The 19,030-nt window shown below is 41.6% G+C and overlaps 1 protein-coding gene across 1 annotated transcript; it reads left to right on the top strand.

Moving 5' to 3' along the window:
- The first annotated feature begins 6,413 nt into the window (after positions 1 to 6,413).
- On the top strand, positions 6,414 to 13,705 carry mtch2 (mitochondrial carrier homolog 2). The gene is made up of 13 exons (XM_072671101.1): positions 6,414 to 6,551; positions 7,961 to 8,045; positions 8,356 to 8,462; positions 8,722 to 8,745; positions 9,770 to 9,826; positions 10,452 to 10,509; positions 10,599 to 10,650; positions 10,760 to 10,819; positions 10,927 to 11,020; positions 11,204 to 11,251; positions 11,341 to 11,408; positions 11,842 to 11,917; positions 12,738 to 13,705. The coding sequence occupies exons 1-13, from the start codon at positions 6,465 to 6,467 to the stop codon at positions 12,822 to 12,824; spliced, it is 903 nt and encodes a 300-aa protein (XP_072527202.1). The 5' UTR covers positions 6,414 to 6,464; the 3' UTR covers positions 12,825 to 13,705.
- Positions 13,706 to 19,030: the final 5,325 nt, after the last annotated feature.

Below are 19,030 nucleotides of genomic sequence, written 5' to 3'. Positions count from 1 at the left end.
CAGATAATGCTGTTTAGCATGTAAATAGAAAAATATAAAGAATTATTTCAATTGAATTACATCTTATCTCTTATACTGAAAGCAGAAAACTCAGAGAAATCCATCTATCTAACTTTTTATCTATCTATTTATCTTTCTAGCTAGCTATGTGTCTATTAACCCATAATTGTTTTTATCCAGATTGAGAAATTGTCAACAGCCCGGGGTTTCTTCTTTTTTTTCTTTAGTCCATCTGCAGTTCAGCTATCTGTCTTTCTCTCTCTCTTTATGTTTCTGTCTACATTATTATCTGTATTTTTGTCTACTTCTTCTGCCTGTCTTTTTGTCAATCTTTATTTTCTTAGTAACTGTTTCTTACTTATCCATTTTTCTACCTGTCTAATCCTACATAGATCAATAGATTAAATTTTTCACTACTAGCAAACCTTAATAACTGAGCTTCTCAACATTACAACTTTTACCCAGTTAAAATGAAAACACACATCAGCAGCAGACTTTAAAACCCAGTCAGTTCAGCACCCTCAAGACTAAAGCACACTGCCACGGCGGACAGGAATAATGAAAAGACTGTTTGTCCTACATTTGCTGTCCTGATGTGTGGAGATGGTGCTGGTTAGATTTCTGCAGCTGGAGGATCAGAGGAGCGACTGGGAGTTTAATAGAATGATTGATAATAGAACATTATTACATCATAAAGACACAGTTCTAAAGTTCCAGCAGCAGCTGTTTCTCTGACTGTCTCAACTGAACTGAGCTGACCTGAGTTTACTCATGGATACACACCTGCACCAACACCTGAACACAGTAAAATCACTCCTGTCATCAACAGGGTTCTTTCAGTAATCCCAAATCTGTCTTCAAATGTGGGACTAATAGTAATTTACTTTTACCATATATTACGTTTCGTGATTTTTATGTTTACAGTTAACAGTTTGTCTGTCTATGTATGTCCCTATCTATCAGTCAACTAATCCATCTAAAGTGCATCTATAATTATATTCACCCCCTTATATATTTTCTATATATAATTAATTTTCCAATTATATGTGCTTTTCTAAACGGAAACATGGTAAAATAAAATAAAAAAAATCCAGGTCTCTGAACATCTCCTGAAGTTCAGTTAAATCATTAAGAAATGGATGGAATATGTCACGTGTAAAGCTTCCTGGAGCAGGCCATTCTCACAAACTGAAGCTACAAAGAAATGGTTTCAAGACAAGGTTAATGTTCTAAAACGGCCAGGTCAAAGCCCAGACAATACTAGAGTAGAGTGGAATAGAGTAAAGCTGTCCAGATGTGCAAGCCTGATTAACACATGTACTTTAAAAAATAATTGTAATGATACACAGATAAAAGTGAATACACAGAAAGTGGACTCTATTGCCTAAATATAGTAAGAAATACATTTATGTAACTTGATGTGACAGTTTACACTTCTTAATAAAATTAAGTTATTATATATATCTTGATTACTAGAGAAAGCTTCTGTGACAGTGGATCTATTGATATAGATAATAACCACAGTGATAATAAACATGCAGTGAGTAGTACGTAATAATAGTAATATGCTTAGTTAAAGGGTGTCACAGTATTGGAAGAAGAAAAGAATTTCGCTCAGTGTTACAAACAACATTGCGGGCCACCATATAATATCCACCACCTTCCAAAGAAGAGGACCTGCATGTATGGTTTAAGGGGCTCTTAATTAATTTAATTTAAAACATCCACCCAAACATCCATATGTCTGCTCTTACAATTTTAGTAAGAGTGACACAGAGTTCTGTGGGATTGCAGACCTCTAGACAAAGCTGATGAAACAGATCTTAAAACATTCAACAAAAACTTCACAAATGAGCAACATCCACAGTGCTTGTGAATAGCTTTCCTGGGTCCGAGTTTAGGGAGGCTCGCCTTCCAACGTAGAAAGGTCCAATTTGAACACCCGCACAAAAAAAACCCTAACTAAAATGAAAATTCAAGTGTTCTAATTAAGAATGAGTCATTCTAAGTTTAATTTTTCTGTATCTTAAGTGTGATCTATTTTATTAATAAATTAACTTTAATTAAGCTTTTATAACCTGGGCTACACTAACAACATCTTTAAAAAATATTTTAAACAAATATTTCAATAAAGCAACACACTAAACTGGTTATGTAAAACACATATTTTTAAATGTTCCCAGGCTTTGGAACGCTCAGTTGATGTAGATGAAGAATTTTTTTGCCTGATCAAATATAATTATTCGCTACACAAAGATTTACTAAAGAACACAAAAACATTATTCGCTACTCAAAATCAAATTTTCTATTGTCTCTTAAATAGTCGTTAAGATATGGGATGTGTCTAAATCTCTCAACCAGTTCCACCTGTCTGGTGGTTCATTGACATGGGCTCTTATGCACTGTGAAATCTATTTAAACTTTACTTCTTAATTTATTCAACAAAGCTTACCTTGATTTATTTAAAGCAACAGGAGGTTGTCTCAAAGTTCTTAAGTTAAGTGAACTTCCCAGGTTTACAGTGTACACACACAAATTCATCTTTAAAAATCTATAATTTTGGCCGAACAGATAAAAAAAAAATAACATGCAAATCCAACATGAAGGCAAACTGAGTAGACATAAGCTTAAAAAAGGCCAGTCAAAAACCAAGAGAGAGCACAGGCAAAAAAGTTCATACACAAAAAAAGGCAAACTACTAGGGTGAGAACAATCAAAAAAATCATTTTAAATATAGCGTTATGACACTCAACTCATCCTTTCTTTTCCTCCATCTAACGCACAGGTCTTGACTTGGATCTCAGCATGACTAACCGACATCCTGTACACTGCAAATAATTACACATTTTTGTAAGTCCAATTCTCCAAAATGCCAACATAAATGAAATATAGTGTACAAATTCTGTGGCATCTTTACATCCATTAAATCAACCAATTTGGCACAGCAGTATGTGAGTAAAACATTTTTGTGAATTTACAACAAAATTGCATTTTTTTTACACATTACAAGTAATCACAAATTGCTTTTATTAATTTAATTTGCTGGAGGTTGTTACATTTATTGTTTTCTGCCGAACAATGTAGAGTGTGGAGAGTCGCATATTACAAAGGCTAATGCTCTTGATGTTAGATACGTCCTTGACTTGCATGTGATATTGTAGGCTGGATGTTCTGTATACTGCATCTTTACTTTTAGCATCTAGTCCTTATTCTAGGCTTTTGGTCACTTTTGTAGTGGCGTTTGCTGTTTGTCAACCTGACGATCAGAGTTGTGCCAGTGAAAGTCAAGGAAGCCATTATAAAGCTGAGAGAATTTAATTAAACAATCGCGCAACCTCCAGTTAGCCGTTTAAACAGGATGGTCAGATTACAGTTTTGCTAAACGGTATGTAAAAAAAAAAAACTTTAGAATTCTGGAAATAGATCTAGAAGATAAACAAGGCCAAGATGAACTTTTATTAGAACGAAGGTAGGTGTAAAGGTAAAAAGAAAGTGCCCAAGATCCAGTGCATGTGCTGAATCACATTTAGCATGCCTTTAATATGCTGATGAAAATACTTGGGGGACTAAGCCACAAGGAACTGAAAATGACTACTGTACAAGCCTGGCAGAGCATCCTCAGAGGTAGCACTCAAGAACTGGTAATGTTTATGCATCTCAGACTTCATGCAGTCAAAGCATGACTCGTTTACTGTACATACCGCTGTTAATTCCTGAATGTTATGGTGCTTGAAAAAGCGCTATATTTTCTACCAAAAAATGCACTTTATTGAAACCTAATTATGCAATGTGTGTTTTAGTACAAAGGTTTGATACAGAGGCAAATAAAAAATAGGCTTTGCATTTCTTTTGAAAGAACACAGGTGTTGAAATATGTTGAAGCAGTTCATTACCCAGAAACTACAGTAATGTGGATGTGCTGCTTGAGTTTACAAGACTGAATGTTGGAACAGTGGTGTCTATCATAGACCATGATAACATGTTATGTCTGTACTGCAAGTTGCTTGCAGCTTTTATTATTATATTTTTTTTTACGACTACTATTCATTTAATTATTTATCATTGTCACTTACAACTTGCACTGGATGTTATTCAATTTGTGGTAGGATTTTGTAACTTATATGAGTATGTGTAATTGTCCAATTCTGATGGCTGATGGCTAATGAAACTTATATAGGTTTCTTTTAATGAATTATATCAGGTTTTGTTCCAATGCAAGAATTATTGTGAATACCAAAGCATTTGCAATTGAAAAATATTTCTGGGAGAAGTTTTACAGTAAATACTCAGTAAATAAAAAAATATTTACCTTCAGGCTGAGCAGGTTTAGGGTAAGACTGAACTGGTATTGAAATATATACTTTACTTTACTTGTATAATGTATAAGTCTGTCTGTAAATGGACAACCTGTAAACACACACACATTCACAGATCAAGGTACTAGGATGGGCTGAAAAGGAGTCTCAGGCTCCCAACAGATGGGCCGATAGGTATAAACATTACATTACTGAAGCTGTCACATCACAACGCAGGTTAATATTTAGTGAGGCCTATTCAGTAACATTATTTAATGAATAATAAATCGAGTGTTTAAAACAAAAAAGCTTGGAGAACACCAGATCATCAGCACATTCCGACAAGTGCAGAGATTAAACATTAAAAACGTAATGCTTTATATTACATCAATGTTTACATGACTTTGAAACTAACCATGAGCTTCAGAATACTGCCCTTCTGAAGATCCAGGATGGTGCAGAAAAGGGCCAGGAGCTGCTGTGAAGGACAGTGTGCATGAGGTTCCTTGCTTATTTTTCTGACTTCTGAGCAGCTACATGGCTGTATGAAAGACCGCACCATAAAAGAGCATATGATCAAAATCAATAACAATTCATATTTCTACATTACTGCTGTGGCTGCTGTTAATACAAATAAGAATTGATATTACAAACTTAGTATGGATTAAAACACGTGTCTTCATATCTGAGCAAAACCCATATGGTGTAAATGACCAAATAACATAAGAAGCTCCCTTCTTAATAAAAAAAAATCTAATAAAATATTTAATTAAAAATATTTGCATACTCAGATTAGATATTAGAGATTTCCCAACATAACTGGAAGAATAAAGCATTTTACATGTATACATGCCAGGATTTAGCAAGCCACAAACTTAATTCAGAAAAAAACACAGAAGCATAAAACCTTAAAATCTTAAAATAATCCAGAAAAAAAGGTGATCAAAAACACACAGTTTCATATTTAAAACATTTCTTCATTGCAAAAGCACAGTCAGGCCACTTTAAACTATACACTATAAAAATGTAAAAACATCTGCTCATAGGTATTTGCTGTTACATCATTAAGCAGTGCATATCTATAATTAGGTGTCTTTACATAACACTTTTTAAAAATGTCTTTCAGTTTGATCATTTTCTTGGGAATTTCTGTATGGATACGTTTATATAAAAAGATCAAGCGAGACACTGCTATTCTGTTGCTTGTTAGCTTGGATATCACTTGCAAACAGCACAATCTGCCATGGATGTGATGTACATGAAGCCATCCCTCTTTCATGAATATGCTTTAACAATGAGCCAATAAAATAACAGCATCTTGCAGCAGCATTACACTCCACAGGATCCCTTCACCATACCCTTATATTCTCTACACACTGAGCAGGGGGTGTGGGGTGAGGGAACTGCAGCTGATGAAATCATTCAGAAAGTGCTGTGTCATCAAACACACACTCTTAAACAGACATGCACTGACTGGAGGTAAACTACTTTTTTTTGGCTGAATTCCTACTGAATGTTTTTTTACTCTCTGTAGTTTGGAAGCTCCTCTAAATTGGCAATTCCACTTTGCAGGGAACTACTAAGCAACTGGAATAGACCTAGGAATAGACTAGTAGTGTGTGTCCCCTAGGCTGAGTTTGAGGGTTAATCGGTGAGGGCTCCCCCTGCTGGCTACAGCTGAAATAGTTGTACTGTCTTTATTTATGTTATTTATGTTATTTTCCTTTAATAAATGATGTGACTAAGTAGTGTGCTTGCTTTTTTTAAATTACTGTAGCTTATAAGATGGTTTCTTTTTTGCACTAGGTAGGCTATTTTGTTTCGGGTGATGAGTTTGGTGTATAGCATAAAGCAACGACTAGCAAAGGCTAATATATCTACATATTTTAATTGAATAATATCTAATTGTATCAGATTCGTGAAATTCTTGGTGTTTATCTTATTTATTTATTTTTTTCTTATAGCAAAGCTTTTGTGAATTCAGCCCTTGATTATGAATAAACATGAGGGGGGGGCGGGGAATCCTAACGCCACCTACTGGCAAAGAGAAAAGGTGACCTGATCACGTGATCTGAGTTTACCCTCTACCCTTATCACGTGAGAAGCGCATTAGTCTCATTGCATTAGCAACCGACATTCCTTCCCTGTTAAGGAGGGGGACGTTGAATAATGGCGGATACATGTGGTCAAGTACTCCTAGGGTCCGGGCTAACGGTCCTTTCCCACCCTCTTATGTACATCAAGGTCCTGGTACAGGTACGGGCGCTGTTGTCACGTTTATGAAAGACATAAATGTTAGTGACTGCGCTGCTCTCTTTGGCTGAGGAGGAGGAGGAGTCGCCGCCGCTGCAGCAGCGAGACACACTGGGACACACAGCTAGCTGGCTAGCTAACATGCTATTTGACAGTCGTTAGCCGGCTAGTTGCCGTTTAGAGGGTAATCACCGAGGCGCTCCCGTGTTACAGTGTCTACAGCTAAATAAATTGTTCTGGATCTGTACATGCTGCTGCTACAGCTGCTGCCTGCTGTCCAGTGTCTGTTATCTTCAGGACTGCTGGCTACAGAGCCTGTGTAGCTACTGATAACCGGGCCAGGCGGCGGCTGATGCTAACGTGCTGCACTTGTCATTAAAAGGTCAGGTCATGAGTAGGTCGCAGTATTGTTCTCGTTAGGACGGTAAACGGATTTGTCCGAACAGGTTGTCCAGTTGAGTCCCCATACTTAATTAGCGCTAGAGATTTCTGTGTAAACATAATCGAGACTCAGTGGCGGCTTCCTTTGTTTAGCTAACCGCTAGGTAGCTGCCTGTAAGGTTACTGTTGTTAGCTAGTTGGGGTGCTGTGCGCGCTTTCTGGGAGGCGCGTCCTTTGGGAGGAAGGTTAGCTGATGATCTCTGTAGCGTTTTTTTAGTTTACGAAAGAAACCAGTGGCATCTAGTAGCTAATAGTGCTGCGGGTTGTAGTTCTGTGGATGTGTGCACTGAAAATGAGTTAATATCTGTAGGATCTGTAAGATCACAGTGGTATCACCTCTAACATTAAACTCCACACAATGCTATTAAATCTATAAAGAAAACAAAACAGTGCAGCACACTTACATAATAATATATAATACTCTAATTATATATATATATATATTAATAAATGATACTGTGTAGGTTGATTGCTTTTTTTAAGTTTCTTCTGTGCTTGGTAGGCTATTTGGGTGAATAGTTTGGTGGTTATGTACTGTATCAGTAGCATAAAGCAAAGACTAATGTATCTAATTTAATCATATCTAATTGTAACATTAACAGTCAAAGTCTACATCAGATTTAAAATGCTTTTAAAAACAAATGTCTTGTTGTTTTTTTTGTTTGTTTTTTTCTGATAGCAAAGCTTTTGTGAATTCTGCCACTGACAGTCTGTTGTACAACAGTGATCTTGTAAGAATCATGTAGGGCCTTCTGCAGTATTGCCGAAGAATCATAAGGGCCACTTGCGGAGAGAGAGAGAGAGAGGAACGATCTTACTATGTTAATGTACTCATTCAGATCATAAGAAGTCATGTTTTCAGTCCCCCTGTCATTTACATCCCTTTAGAGATATTTTCCCATGATATGGGGGGAAATGATCTTCAGTGGCCAAGACAGGGAATGTAAACACTCTAACTTGCTCTGTTTCAGGTGGGACATGAGCCTCTTCCGCCCACTCTAGGCAGGAATATGTTTGGCAGACAGGTGTATCAGCTTCCAGGCCTGTTTGCTTATGGTAAGAATCGGGACACTTCTTGTTCCCCTCTTGTAATCTAGAGGATCATATTAGGTCATGCGCTGTTGAGTGAATGTTAATGGGACTGTATGTGTCTCTAGTCTTTTAGAGTGATCTTGAAAATGTCTTTGTTCTGGTTTCTTAGATGTGTGTTTGTGTTTGATTATAGTCTACGTTTGTGTTTAGTCTGACTTGTTGTAGTAGGTGCTAGTAGTACAGTACTGATGTGTGTGTAAGTAGTGTATCGTTTAGCAGTGGCTGACATGGTTAAGTTTTTGTGGATTAAACTGAATGTCATGTCTTTTAATAGCAAAACACATCATTAAGATCGATGGAAAATCCGGCCTGTTCAATGGTCTTGCCCCCAGGCTTTTTGCAGGGTCCATTGGCACCATTGTTCACAGTAAAGTGTTGCAGGTAAGATATGCATGCTTATTTAATCTTTCACAGCACAGAGACATTCTGTCATCATACGTAGACAAAACATAGGAAGTGAATCATGACCACAGTTATCATGACCGCACTAGAAGAAGATTAGTGTGAAGCACACATTTGTGATAGTAAGACGGGTTAGAGCGCTTGGTATTGACCTTTGCTCTGGTTTGGTGCCAGCGGCAGCTCCGAAGGTTATTTATACTTCACCTTTATTAACTTTAACTTTTATTGTCCTCTCCAGAAATCCCAAGAAAGCAATTTAGAGGTAAGAAAACCATACCCTTTACTTTATGACCTGAAACTAAATATTATCTTTGCAGTATTTTGGCCATACCAGGCTTTTCTAGATTTTGATGATGTTTGTGGATTAAAGTGTTTGATGTTCCAGCAGCATTCCTTAAATGTGAAGCAACATTTATAGCAACATGTTTTCTTTAACTCGTTTTAAATATAAATGACTTACTTTCTGACAGAGTAGGAAAAAAGAGAGTATTTTACATGGAACATCAAATCCTCAGACTTTGGCTCTGCTCAATAACACACTTTACTGTGGTAAATAATACCATGTTCATGTATCGTAGTTAGCCTGAGGCTTCCTGGAATTTAATTATGAAAGTGCTTTACATATATAGTGAAGAAATAAAGGTAAAGGTAAAGGTAAAGGTGCACGTATTTGTCACTGTACAGTGTACACTGTACACCGAAATGTGTCCTCCGCATTTAACCCATCTGGTAGTGAACACACACTCACACACACACATGTGTTAGGGGCAGTGAGTACACACACACACCCAGAGCGGTGGGCAGCCAACTCCAGCGCCCGGAGAGCAGAGAGGGTAAAGGGCCTTGCTCAAGGGCCCAATAGTGGCAGCTTGTCGAGCCCGGGAATCGAACCCACAACCCTGTTATCGATATCCCGGCGCTCTAACCGCTGAGCCACCACTAATAATATTGGGATTGGGCAGAATTGTGAGCTCTGGCAGGTATATTGAGGATTGGCTGAATTTGTGTGAATACTTGTGATTGGATTTTGGAAGGAGTGGTTATTACTAAGTTATAGCATTAACTAAGCAATAGTATCAAAGCAAGGTAAGTTTATTTATATAGCACAATTCAGATACACATGCAGTTTATAGTGCTTCATTGTGTACAAATAGAACAGAGGCCATAGATGCTGTTACTGGTCATACCAAATACCTAAAAGGGCTGTGCTTTAGAAGTTTGAATGGAATGAGCGTATTAAAATAGATTGGAAACACTGTCTTTGTATCACCCTGTCTTTTTCTTAGGTTGTGAGCGGTAGCCGGAAAGCAGAGGAAGGCTCATTGCCACATGTAGTCAATGAGGTAGGTCACTTCTTTACCTTTACTAACTGTCATTTGGTGTTCGTACTAGTAGCTTGGATATTTTCACTGTTTAAAGTTGGCATGTTCAGGAAATTGAGATTGATACACTGTCCCCGTTTAACCTCAGTGCTTTTGGGAACTATACGTAACCTCAGTTAGAGACAAAGAATTGATGTTGACAATTGGGTGGAAAACCCTGTCATTTTACATTGTCTGTATCAACTCAATTCAACTTTGTCATTATACTAATACAGGGTTGTACAGTACAACGAAACACGGTTGGGTTAAGTCTCCGGTGCAGAATAGGTAGGACATGGTACAATAGACAAAACAACAGGCAGGGTGCACAGACAATAGGTACAAAAAATACAAATGTATACTTGAGCAAATGTGTGCTGGGTGAATAAGGTGCAGGTACATTACTATACTAATAGTAAAATGAATATGTAGACCAGCAATGTGTGTTGCGAGGATCAGTACAATATGACCCGTTTGGTGTTATATGTAAAATATTTAGGCACCCCTTGTCTTGTTACATGTTCATAATAATAATAACAATTAAGACTATAATAAATGCACATAACATTTGTCTTCACTCAAGCTGTTATATTTATCACTATTGCAGACAACCAGGGAGATGATCGCGCGCTCCTGTGCCACAATAGTCACACACCCATTCCATGGTATTGCTCCTAGATTTTTGCGTTTTGTGGATTACACTAGAGAAATTTCTAAAGGTATACTTAGATCACTATGTTTTGTCTACTCTCAGTGATCACCCTTAGATGCATGGTCCAGTTTATTGGAAGAGAAGCAAAATACAGGTAAGTCTCTCTCTCTCTCTCTCTCTCTCTCTCTCTCTCTCTCTCTCTTCCCCTCTCTCCCTTGTGTAGTGATTTGTAAATATTAACGAGCTCTGTCACTTTTTTGCAGCGGTGTCTTTGACTCGGTGATCACAATCTACAGAGAAGAGGGAATCCTTGGATTTTTTGCGTATGTAGTGGAATTGGCATCGAATTGCAATGGTTTTGCTTATGGAGGTATCAAGGGATTCTTGTTCTTTTATCACATGTTAATAATCATGTGTCTGTGTTCACTAGTGGCCTCATTCCACGTCTACTTGGGGATGTTCTATCTCTGTGGATCTGCAACATGCTCGCTCATCTCATCAACACATACGCAATAGATGACTCTGTAAGTCTGTGTACTGTAGATACTAGGACCCTGTAATTAACTGAGCACTTATTACATTTATAGGAAATTCCTATTGTTAATAATACATTAAATAACTATTATTAACTATTAACATATTGCTTTAAGTTATGGTCAGCATTTTCGAGAGCTTCTAACAGTGTGTGTTTTTGTTGTCTCTTGTAGATGAGTCACACGGGTGAGATTAAGAACTGTTCCCAGGCTGTAACTGGGGTGAGTAACATGACTAGCATTATATGGAGAAATGGCCTGTAGTGTTTTGTGAGTTTCCAGTCTAATATGTACTTTTATCTCGCATTCAGTTTTTCGCCAGTATGCTGACATATCCGTTTCTGTTGGTGTCCAACCTGATGGCAGTTAATAACTGCGGGTGAGTAATGCATATGAGCTTGGCTTGTGTATTTTATTTTTATTCATTTATTTATTGCTAATATAGAATTTTGCAATCATTTACATTTGTGACAACATTATACAAACGTCTTTTGGCTTTTAGTGTTAGCATGTCATGTACTGGGAAGAAAATATTTCTGACAATTCCTCATTAGCATTCATGCTTTTAGTGGTTCTTCCTGTTCCACTTTAAAACAGACCAAAAGCATGCTGGCTTTTGCATAGGGTGTTTAGAACAAGTGATACATCACATTTGTTCACAAGTAGTTGTTTTGCCTCCTTAAATCTGTTTGCTTACCCATTACAGATGCAGCGTTGCCAGTAGCTACGTTTAATCACAATTAGGGCTTCACTGCAGCATGGGTTTAAATAAAACCAGTGTTAAAATGCTGCTTTCTTTGCTACTGTTGTAGGTTGGCTGGGGGTCTACCACCCTATGCTGCCATTTACCCCACATGGCTTGACTGCTGGAGGCACCTGAGCCGGGAGGTCAGTAAACATACATGCACATGCTGATTCACATTCGCACTTTGTACTGAGGATACTCATTTCCTGCCATGCTTAGAACACAAATCTTGCACAATATAATTGGGGACTATAAAGAAGCTTTCTGCCATTTTTTGTAACTTGTTTCAACTAAAACCCACTGAAACAACACTTTGTTTGAATTGTCCTTTTTGATGTCTAGACGATATTGTCAGGTCCAGGATTTGGTTCCTTATTCCTATGACTTAAGAATAATAAGCCTTGAAGCTACCAAAGTTAAAGTTGTATCACATTGAGGGTGTTATGGTTACATCACCTGTAAATATCAAAGCTTCATTTGTCTATCTTTAATGTAGTAACACTCTCGGCATCCTTAAATAAGTTTATGATGTCATTAAATCCTTACAAACACTGTTTTTACACTGAAAACCCAGGGGTGAAAATCCACAATACTATTTGTAACAGTATTGGCTTAGTAATGTTGGCTAAAGTAAGGATGTTTAGCGTTAATCTGTTTATCTTAAATATGTTTATATCGACTGCCATTCTCGGGATGAATTTCAGGTTATGTCACATTTAGGCTTTTTTGTAATCTCATTTTGGGTTTTGTTTAATACAGTACTAGCAAAATACAGACCGGCACTGCATTTCTTATGGAAAATCAATAGTGCTGGACATATGTCAAATGTTCATTACCAACAAGGGTTTTGGAATGTAATCAGCCTCAGAATATGAAGGCTTAAGTTGCTAAATGTAGTCTTATGTTTCCCCAGTTCTTGCTGCCATTCTGATTTTTTTCTCCCTCTCTCTTTCTCTCACTCAGGGCAATATGAGCAGAGGCAACAGTTTATTCTTCAGGAAGTTACCAGTGGGAAAGACGTACGCCATTGACCAGAAGCGATTTTTCTGAATAGGATGCCAACAGTGTAGTCTTTAATTGTGATAATGTAAATGAATTGGCCTAAAGGCCTTGGTCTGGGAACTCCTAATCCTTTGTATGCACTTGTTTACGATAACAGACTTTTCTTTTTTTTTCTTTTTTTTTTTTTTTCTTTTTTTTTCTTTTTTTTTTGGGAATAATGAATTTTGGTCAGCTTCAAAAATAATTGTTACAATACAATTGTTTTTTTTTCCATTACGTTCACCACAGGTTGCTTTGATTTGAAAACATAAAGAGCTTTATTTTAATATGTAGAGATTTGTATACATACCCTGAGAAAACAGACCTCAATGGAAGTGTTTTAAAACCAGGCAGGCTATAGTATATTAGTCAGGATATACTATAAAAAGAAACTAAATAAATAGATTGCAAACAAAATTCTCCCTTCACCCCATCCACATGGCTTCTGATTAAAAGGTGCTTCTGTTGTCCTTACCCAGCCATCATCCTGGCTGACTGACTGACTTGACTGATGGATTACGTTCCTCCTGTGCTGGAAATGTGCATGTAGCTGTTGAAATAAGTTTTGTTTAATGGCAGCCTGGCTGTCTGCCTGCTGCCGGTGTATGCCCACGTGTGCTTGTGCACGTGTGTGTGTGTGTGTGTATGTATGTACGTCCTCACGCAGCTTGAGAAGCTGAGACTTACCTGATTGTCGGCCTGTACTTGGGCCGTGAAGAAAACACCAACTGCTGAAATGGGTAGGAGTCCATCCAGTCCCCTGAGATGAGCGAGGTGGTATGAACTCTTTCCCTCCTCCTGCTCTCTTGGCTCCTTACCTGTTCAGATGCAATCGGTCGTATATTTGTATTAACATTCTAATTGATCCAAATAAATTTAAGTATGCCTTTTCTTGGCCTGTTTGTGTTCTCCACAGAGGTGGAAAAGAAATTAGACAAGTGGAAGTTGGGGAGGCAAATATAAACTTCAGCAAAAGTTTATATAAAGTTTATAAAACTTCAACATTTAGAATGTCAAGTATATCACAGTGAAGAGGAGTTTTTTTTGGTGTTGTGTAATGTGCCAATTGTAAATGTAAGAGGAGAGTCATTGTTAATAATGCTTAATAAGCAGCAAACGGTAGTTGTGAACTCCACTTCATTCTCATATGTATAGCTATATATATATATATATATATATATATATATATATATATATATATATATATATATGCACTGTGCACATACTAATGCACATACCCATAGACCTTAGAACTATATGACCTAAATTTAGGCTCAAAGCTATAAGCCAATATAATAATATAACTACCATTTGTTTTAACCATTTAAACAAAATATATGCTAATTACCATGGACATCTGTTTCAAATTCATGTGACCGTAGAACAGAACAGAAAAAGTAATAAGGTTGAGAGAAATTGGTATAATGAATCTCAAAACTCATTGTGTTGTTAAACATGTCTGTTTGTGTTGGGGGGTAATATTCACATATTTGCTATTTCTATATCTTACCAAAACCAACACACATACACATGATTTTAATGACCTTCAATTCCTAGATACACAGGCACTTTACATGGCTTACAACACGATTGTATTTAATATATTCTTTCAATACTTACTAGTTTGTAATAAACAGATACAGTTGACAATTAAAGATAAATTGTACAACAATAGGATCTGACAACTAGCTTTTACTGATATTCTTATTACTACTAATAACGCTGACAATTTGTACCTCCTGGATCTGTTGGTCAAGGCCACCAATATCACTGTACTGCTCAGTAGGCCTCTCATCCACCTCCATTGCCTTCACCCTGGAGTCATACTCAGTGGGTAGAGTCTCCAAAATCAAATAGGAGGCAAAGAAACAACAATATAACATCTCAACAGTGGCCTATTTACAGAAAACTGCTTGCTTTTGTTTTGCCTGATCTGTAGGTCATGGCCTCACTAAGTGTAGGCTGAGCTGAGAAGCATACAGGTCCGTATGGTTACAAGATTGAACTATTTGAAAGCAGCCACTATATAGAACTTTTGCGGTCTGGGTTTTTCTCCTCACATCATCACATGGATGATTTTGTGTGTCTAAAAAAGTGACCCAGTAGCTCAATTCTGCTACACCTGATGACAGTGCAGCACACCCTATTAAGCTGCAATACTGAGAATGTCCACCACCTCAATAATATCTGGTCAGTGGAGGTTCTGTATTTGATAGAGAAGGAGACTGAGGAGGTAGAGGGCTGGTAGTCAGTTATGCAGGTGGATTTCTATTAGTAATCAAAGTGCACCTACATGATATATGTTCCTTATTAGCAGTTTAGACAATTAGTGGACAGTCTCTTCCGAAAGTATTGGAATGGCTATCATGTAGTTTGGGCTAGAGAGCAAAAGATGAATATGAGATGATGGGTCAGAAAGAACTTGTGCATAGCTTGTAACTTGGCACCTTTTATGGCATCATTTTATGTGAGCAAACATTATTGGAACATAGTCTTTAAGTAAATAACATTTAAATATTTGGTTGTAGATCTCTGTCCAGCAGTAAAGGTGCAAGTATTTGTCACTGTACAGTGAAATGTGTCCTCTGCATTTAACCCATCTGGTAGTGAACACACACGTGTTAGGGGCAGTGAGTACACACACAACTCCAGCGCCCGGGGAGCAGAGAGGGTAAAGGGCCCAACAGTGGCAGCTGCCGAGCCCAGGAATCGAACCCACAACCCTGTTATCGATATCCCGGCGCTCTAACCGCTGAGCGCTCCGCAGACAGAGGGCAGTAGCAGCGCTCAGCAGACAGAGGGCAGTAGCAGCGCTCCGCAGACAGAGGGCAGTAGCAGCGCTCAGCAGCCAGAGGGCAGTAGCAGCGCTCAGCAGACAGAGGGCAGTAGCAGCGCTCAGCAGCCAGAGGGCAGTAGCAGCGCTCAGCAGACAGAGGGCAGTAGCAGCGCTCAGCAGACAGAGGGCAGTAGCAGCGCTCAGCAGACAGAGGGCAGTAGCAGCGCTCCGCAGACAGAGGGCAGTAGCAGCGCTCAGCAGACAGAGGGCAGTAGCAGCGCTCAGCAGACAGAAGGCAGTAGCAGCGCTCCGCAGACAGAGGGCAGTAGCAGCGCTCAGCAGACAGAAGGCAGTAGCAGCGCTCAGCAGACAGAGGGCAGTAGCAGCGCTCAGCAGACAGAGGGCAGGAGCGCTCATCAGACAGAGGGCAGTAGCAGCGCTCAGCAGACAGAGGGCAGTAGCAGCGCTCCGCAGACAGAGGGCAGTAGCAGCGCTCCGCAGACAGAGGGCAGTAGCAGCGCTCAGCAGACAGAGGGCAGTAGCAGCGCTCAGCAGACAGAGGGCAGTATTTGAGATAAAATGGTATTTTTAGAGAGGTCTAAACGTTACAGAGCGACCACGGACAAAAAGACTGAACGTCTTAGTCTGGGGCAGTTTAAAAACCATAGCATTAAACTCGACGTAAAGCCAGCTTAGCTAGTGCTGTAGCTCGCGCTAGCTGTTTGCCGGGATGCGAATCGTCCGCAGCATGACACAGGGAATTTGGCTTCAGCTCCCCTCAACATTCACGCACCTCCAAAAGTCCAGTGTGTTTTTAAAAAGCACAATTAGAAGAGCATCATGTAAAATACTCAGCGCAAGGTATAAAAAAAGCACAGTCGACCGCTAGCATGGGGAAATAAGTTAGCTAGCTACTCTATGGCAGGTTTTCGGCATAGCATTAGCATTAGCATTTATGGCATCATTTTATGTGAGCAAACATTATTGGAACATAGTCTTTAAGTAAATAACATTTAAATATTTGGTTGTAGATCTCTGTCCAGCAGTAAAGGTGCAAGTATTTGTCACTGTACAGTGAAATGTGTCCTCTGCATTTAACCCATCTGGTAGTGAACACACACTCACACACACACACACACACACACACACACACAACTCCAGCACCCAGGGAGCAGAGAGGGTAAAGGGCCCAACAGTGGCAGCTGCCGAGCCCAGGAATCGAACCCACAACCCTGTTATCGATATCCCGGCGCTCTAACCGCTGAGCGCTCCGCAGACAGAGGGCAGTAGCAGCGCTCAGCAGACAGAGGGCAGTAGCAGCGCTCCGCAGACAGAGGGCAGTAGCAGCGCTCAGCAGACAGAGGGCAGTAGCAGCGCTCAGCAGACAGAGGGCAGTAGCAGCGCTCAGCAGCCAGAGGGCAGTAGCAGCGCTCAGCAGACAGAGGGCAGTAGCAGCGCTCAGCAGACAGAGGGCAGTAGCAGCGCTCAGCAGACAGAGGGCAGTAGCAGCGCTCAGCAGACAGAGGGCAGTAGCAGCGCTCAGCAGACAGAAGGCAGTAGCAGCGCTCCGCAGACAGAGGGCAGTAGCAGCGCTCAGCAGACAGAGGGCAGTAGCAGCGCTCAGCAGACAGAGGGCAGTAGCAGCGCTCAGCAGACAGAGGGCAGGAGCGCTCATCAGACAGAGGGCAGTAGCAGCGCTCAGCAGACAGAGGGCAGTAGCAGCGCTCCGCAGACAGAGGGCAGTAGCAGCGCTCCGCAGACAGAGGGCAGTAGCAGCGCTCAGCAGCCAGAGGGCAGTAGCAGCGCTCAGCAGACAGAGGGCAGTAGCAGCGCTCAGCAGACAGAGGGCAGTAGCAGCGCTCAGCAGCCAGAGGGCAGTAGCAGCGCTCAGCAGACAGAGGGCAGTAGCGCTCAGCAGACAGAGGGCAGTAGCAGCGCTCAGCAGACAGAGGGCAGGAGCGCTCAGCAGACAGAGGGCAGTAGCAGCGCTCCGCAGACAGAGGGCAGTAGCAGCGCTCCGCAGACAGAGGGCAGTAGCAGCGCTCCGCAGACAGAGGGCAGTAGCAGCGCTCAGCAGACAGAGGGCAGTAGCAGCGCTCAGCAGACAGAGGGCAGGAGCGCTCAGCAGACAGAGGGCAGTAGCAGCGCTCAGCAGCCAGAGGGCAGTAGCAGCGCTCAGCAGACAGAGGGCAGGAGCGCTCAGCAGACAGAGGGCAGTAGCAGCGCTCAGCAGACAGAGGGCAGTAGCAGCGCTCAGCAGACAGAGGGCAGTAGCAGCGCTCAGCAGACAGAGGGCAGTAGCAGCGCTCAGCAGACAGAGGGCAGTAGCAGCGCTCAGCAGACAGAGGGCAGTAGTAGCGCTCAGCAGACAGAGGGCAGTAGCAGCGCTCAGCAGACAGAGGGCAGTAGCGCTCAGCAGACAGAGGGCAGTAGCAGCGCTCAGCAGACAGAGGGCAGTAGCAGCGCTCCGCAGACAGAGGGCAGTAGCAGCGCTCAGCAGACAGAGGGCAGTAGCAGCGCTCAGCAGACAGAGGGCAGTAGCAGCGCTCCGCAGACAGAGGGCAGTAGCAGCGCTCAGCAGACAGAGGGCAGTAGCAGCGCTCAGCAGACAGAGGGCAGTAGCAGCGCTCCGCAGACAGAGGGCAGTAGCAGCGCTCAGCAGACAGAGGGCAGTAGCAGCGCTCCGCAGACAGAGGGCAGTAGCAGCGCTCCGCAGACAGAGGGCAGTAGCAGCGCTCCGCAGACAGAGGGCAGTAGCAGCGCTCAGCAGACAGAGGGCAGTAGCAGCGCTCAGCAGACAGAGGGCAGGAGCGCTCAGCAGACAGAGGGCAGTAGCAGCGCTCAGCAGCCAGAGGGCAGTAGCAGCGCTCAGCAGACAGAGGGCAGGAGCGCTCAGCAGACAGAGGGCAGTAGCAGCGCTCAGCAGACAGAGGGCAGTAGCAGCGCTCAGCAGACAGAGGGCAGTAGTAGCGCTCAGCAGACAGAGGGCAGTAGCAGCGCTCAGCAGACAGAGGGCAGTAGCAGCGCTCAGCAGACAGAGGGCAGTAGCAGCGCTCAGCAGACAGAGGGCAGTAGTAGCGCTCAGCAGACAGAGGGCAGTAGCAGCGCTCAGCAGACAGAGGGCAGTAGCGCTCAGCAGACAGAGGGCAGTAGCAGCGCTCAGCAGACAGAGGGCAGTAGCAGCGCTCAGCAGACAGAGGGCAGTAGCAGCGCTCCGCAGACAGAGGGCAGTAGCAGCGCTCAGCAGACAGAGGGCAGTAGCAGCGCTCAGCAGACAGAGGGCAGTAGCAGCGCTCCGCAGACAGAGGGCAGTAGCAGCGCTCAGCAGACAGAGGGCAGTAGCAGCGCTCAGCAGACAGAGGGCAGTAGCAGCGCTCAGCAGACAGAGGGCAGTAGCAGCGCTCAGCAGACAGAGGGCAGTAGCGCTCAGCAGCGGTTA

The sequence above is a fragment of the Salminus brasiliensis genome, chromosome 25, assembly GCF_030463535.1.
Source record: "Salminus brasiliensis chromosome 25, fSalBra1.hap2, whole genome shotgun sequence".
In the NCBI taxonomy this organism is placed as follows: Eukaryota; Metazoa; Chordata; class Actinopteri; order Characiformes; family Bryconidae; genus Salminus; species Salminus brasiliensis.
This window is presented reverse-complemented; position numbering and strand designations above follow the sequence as displayed.

Excerpts from the sequence above, each read along its gene's own strand:
- mtch2 (XM_072671101.1), top strand. The coding sequence starts at position 6,465 with ATGGCGGATACATGTGGTCAAGTACTCCTAGGGTCCGGGCTAACGGTC. Across the intron at positions 9,827-10,451 it reads TGCCACATGTAGTCAATGAG|ACAACCAGGGAGATGATCGC; the intron begins GTAGGTCACTTC and ends TCACTATTGCAG. Across the intron at positions 11,021-11,203 it reads CATACGCAATAGATGACTCT|ATGAGTCACACGGGTGAGAT; the intron begins GTAAGTCTGTGT and ends TGTCTCTTGTAG.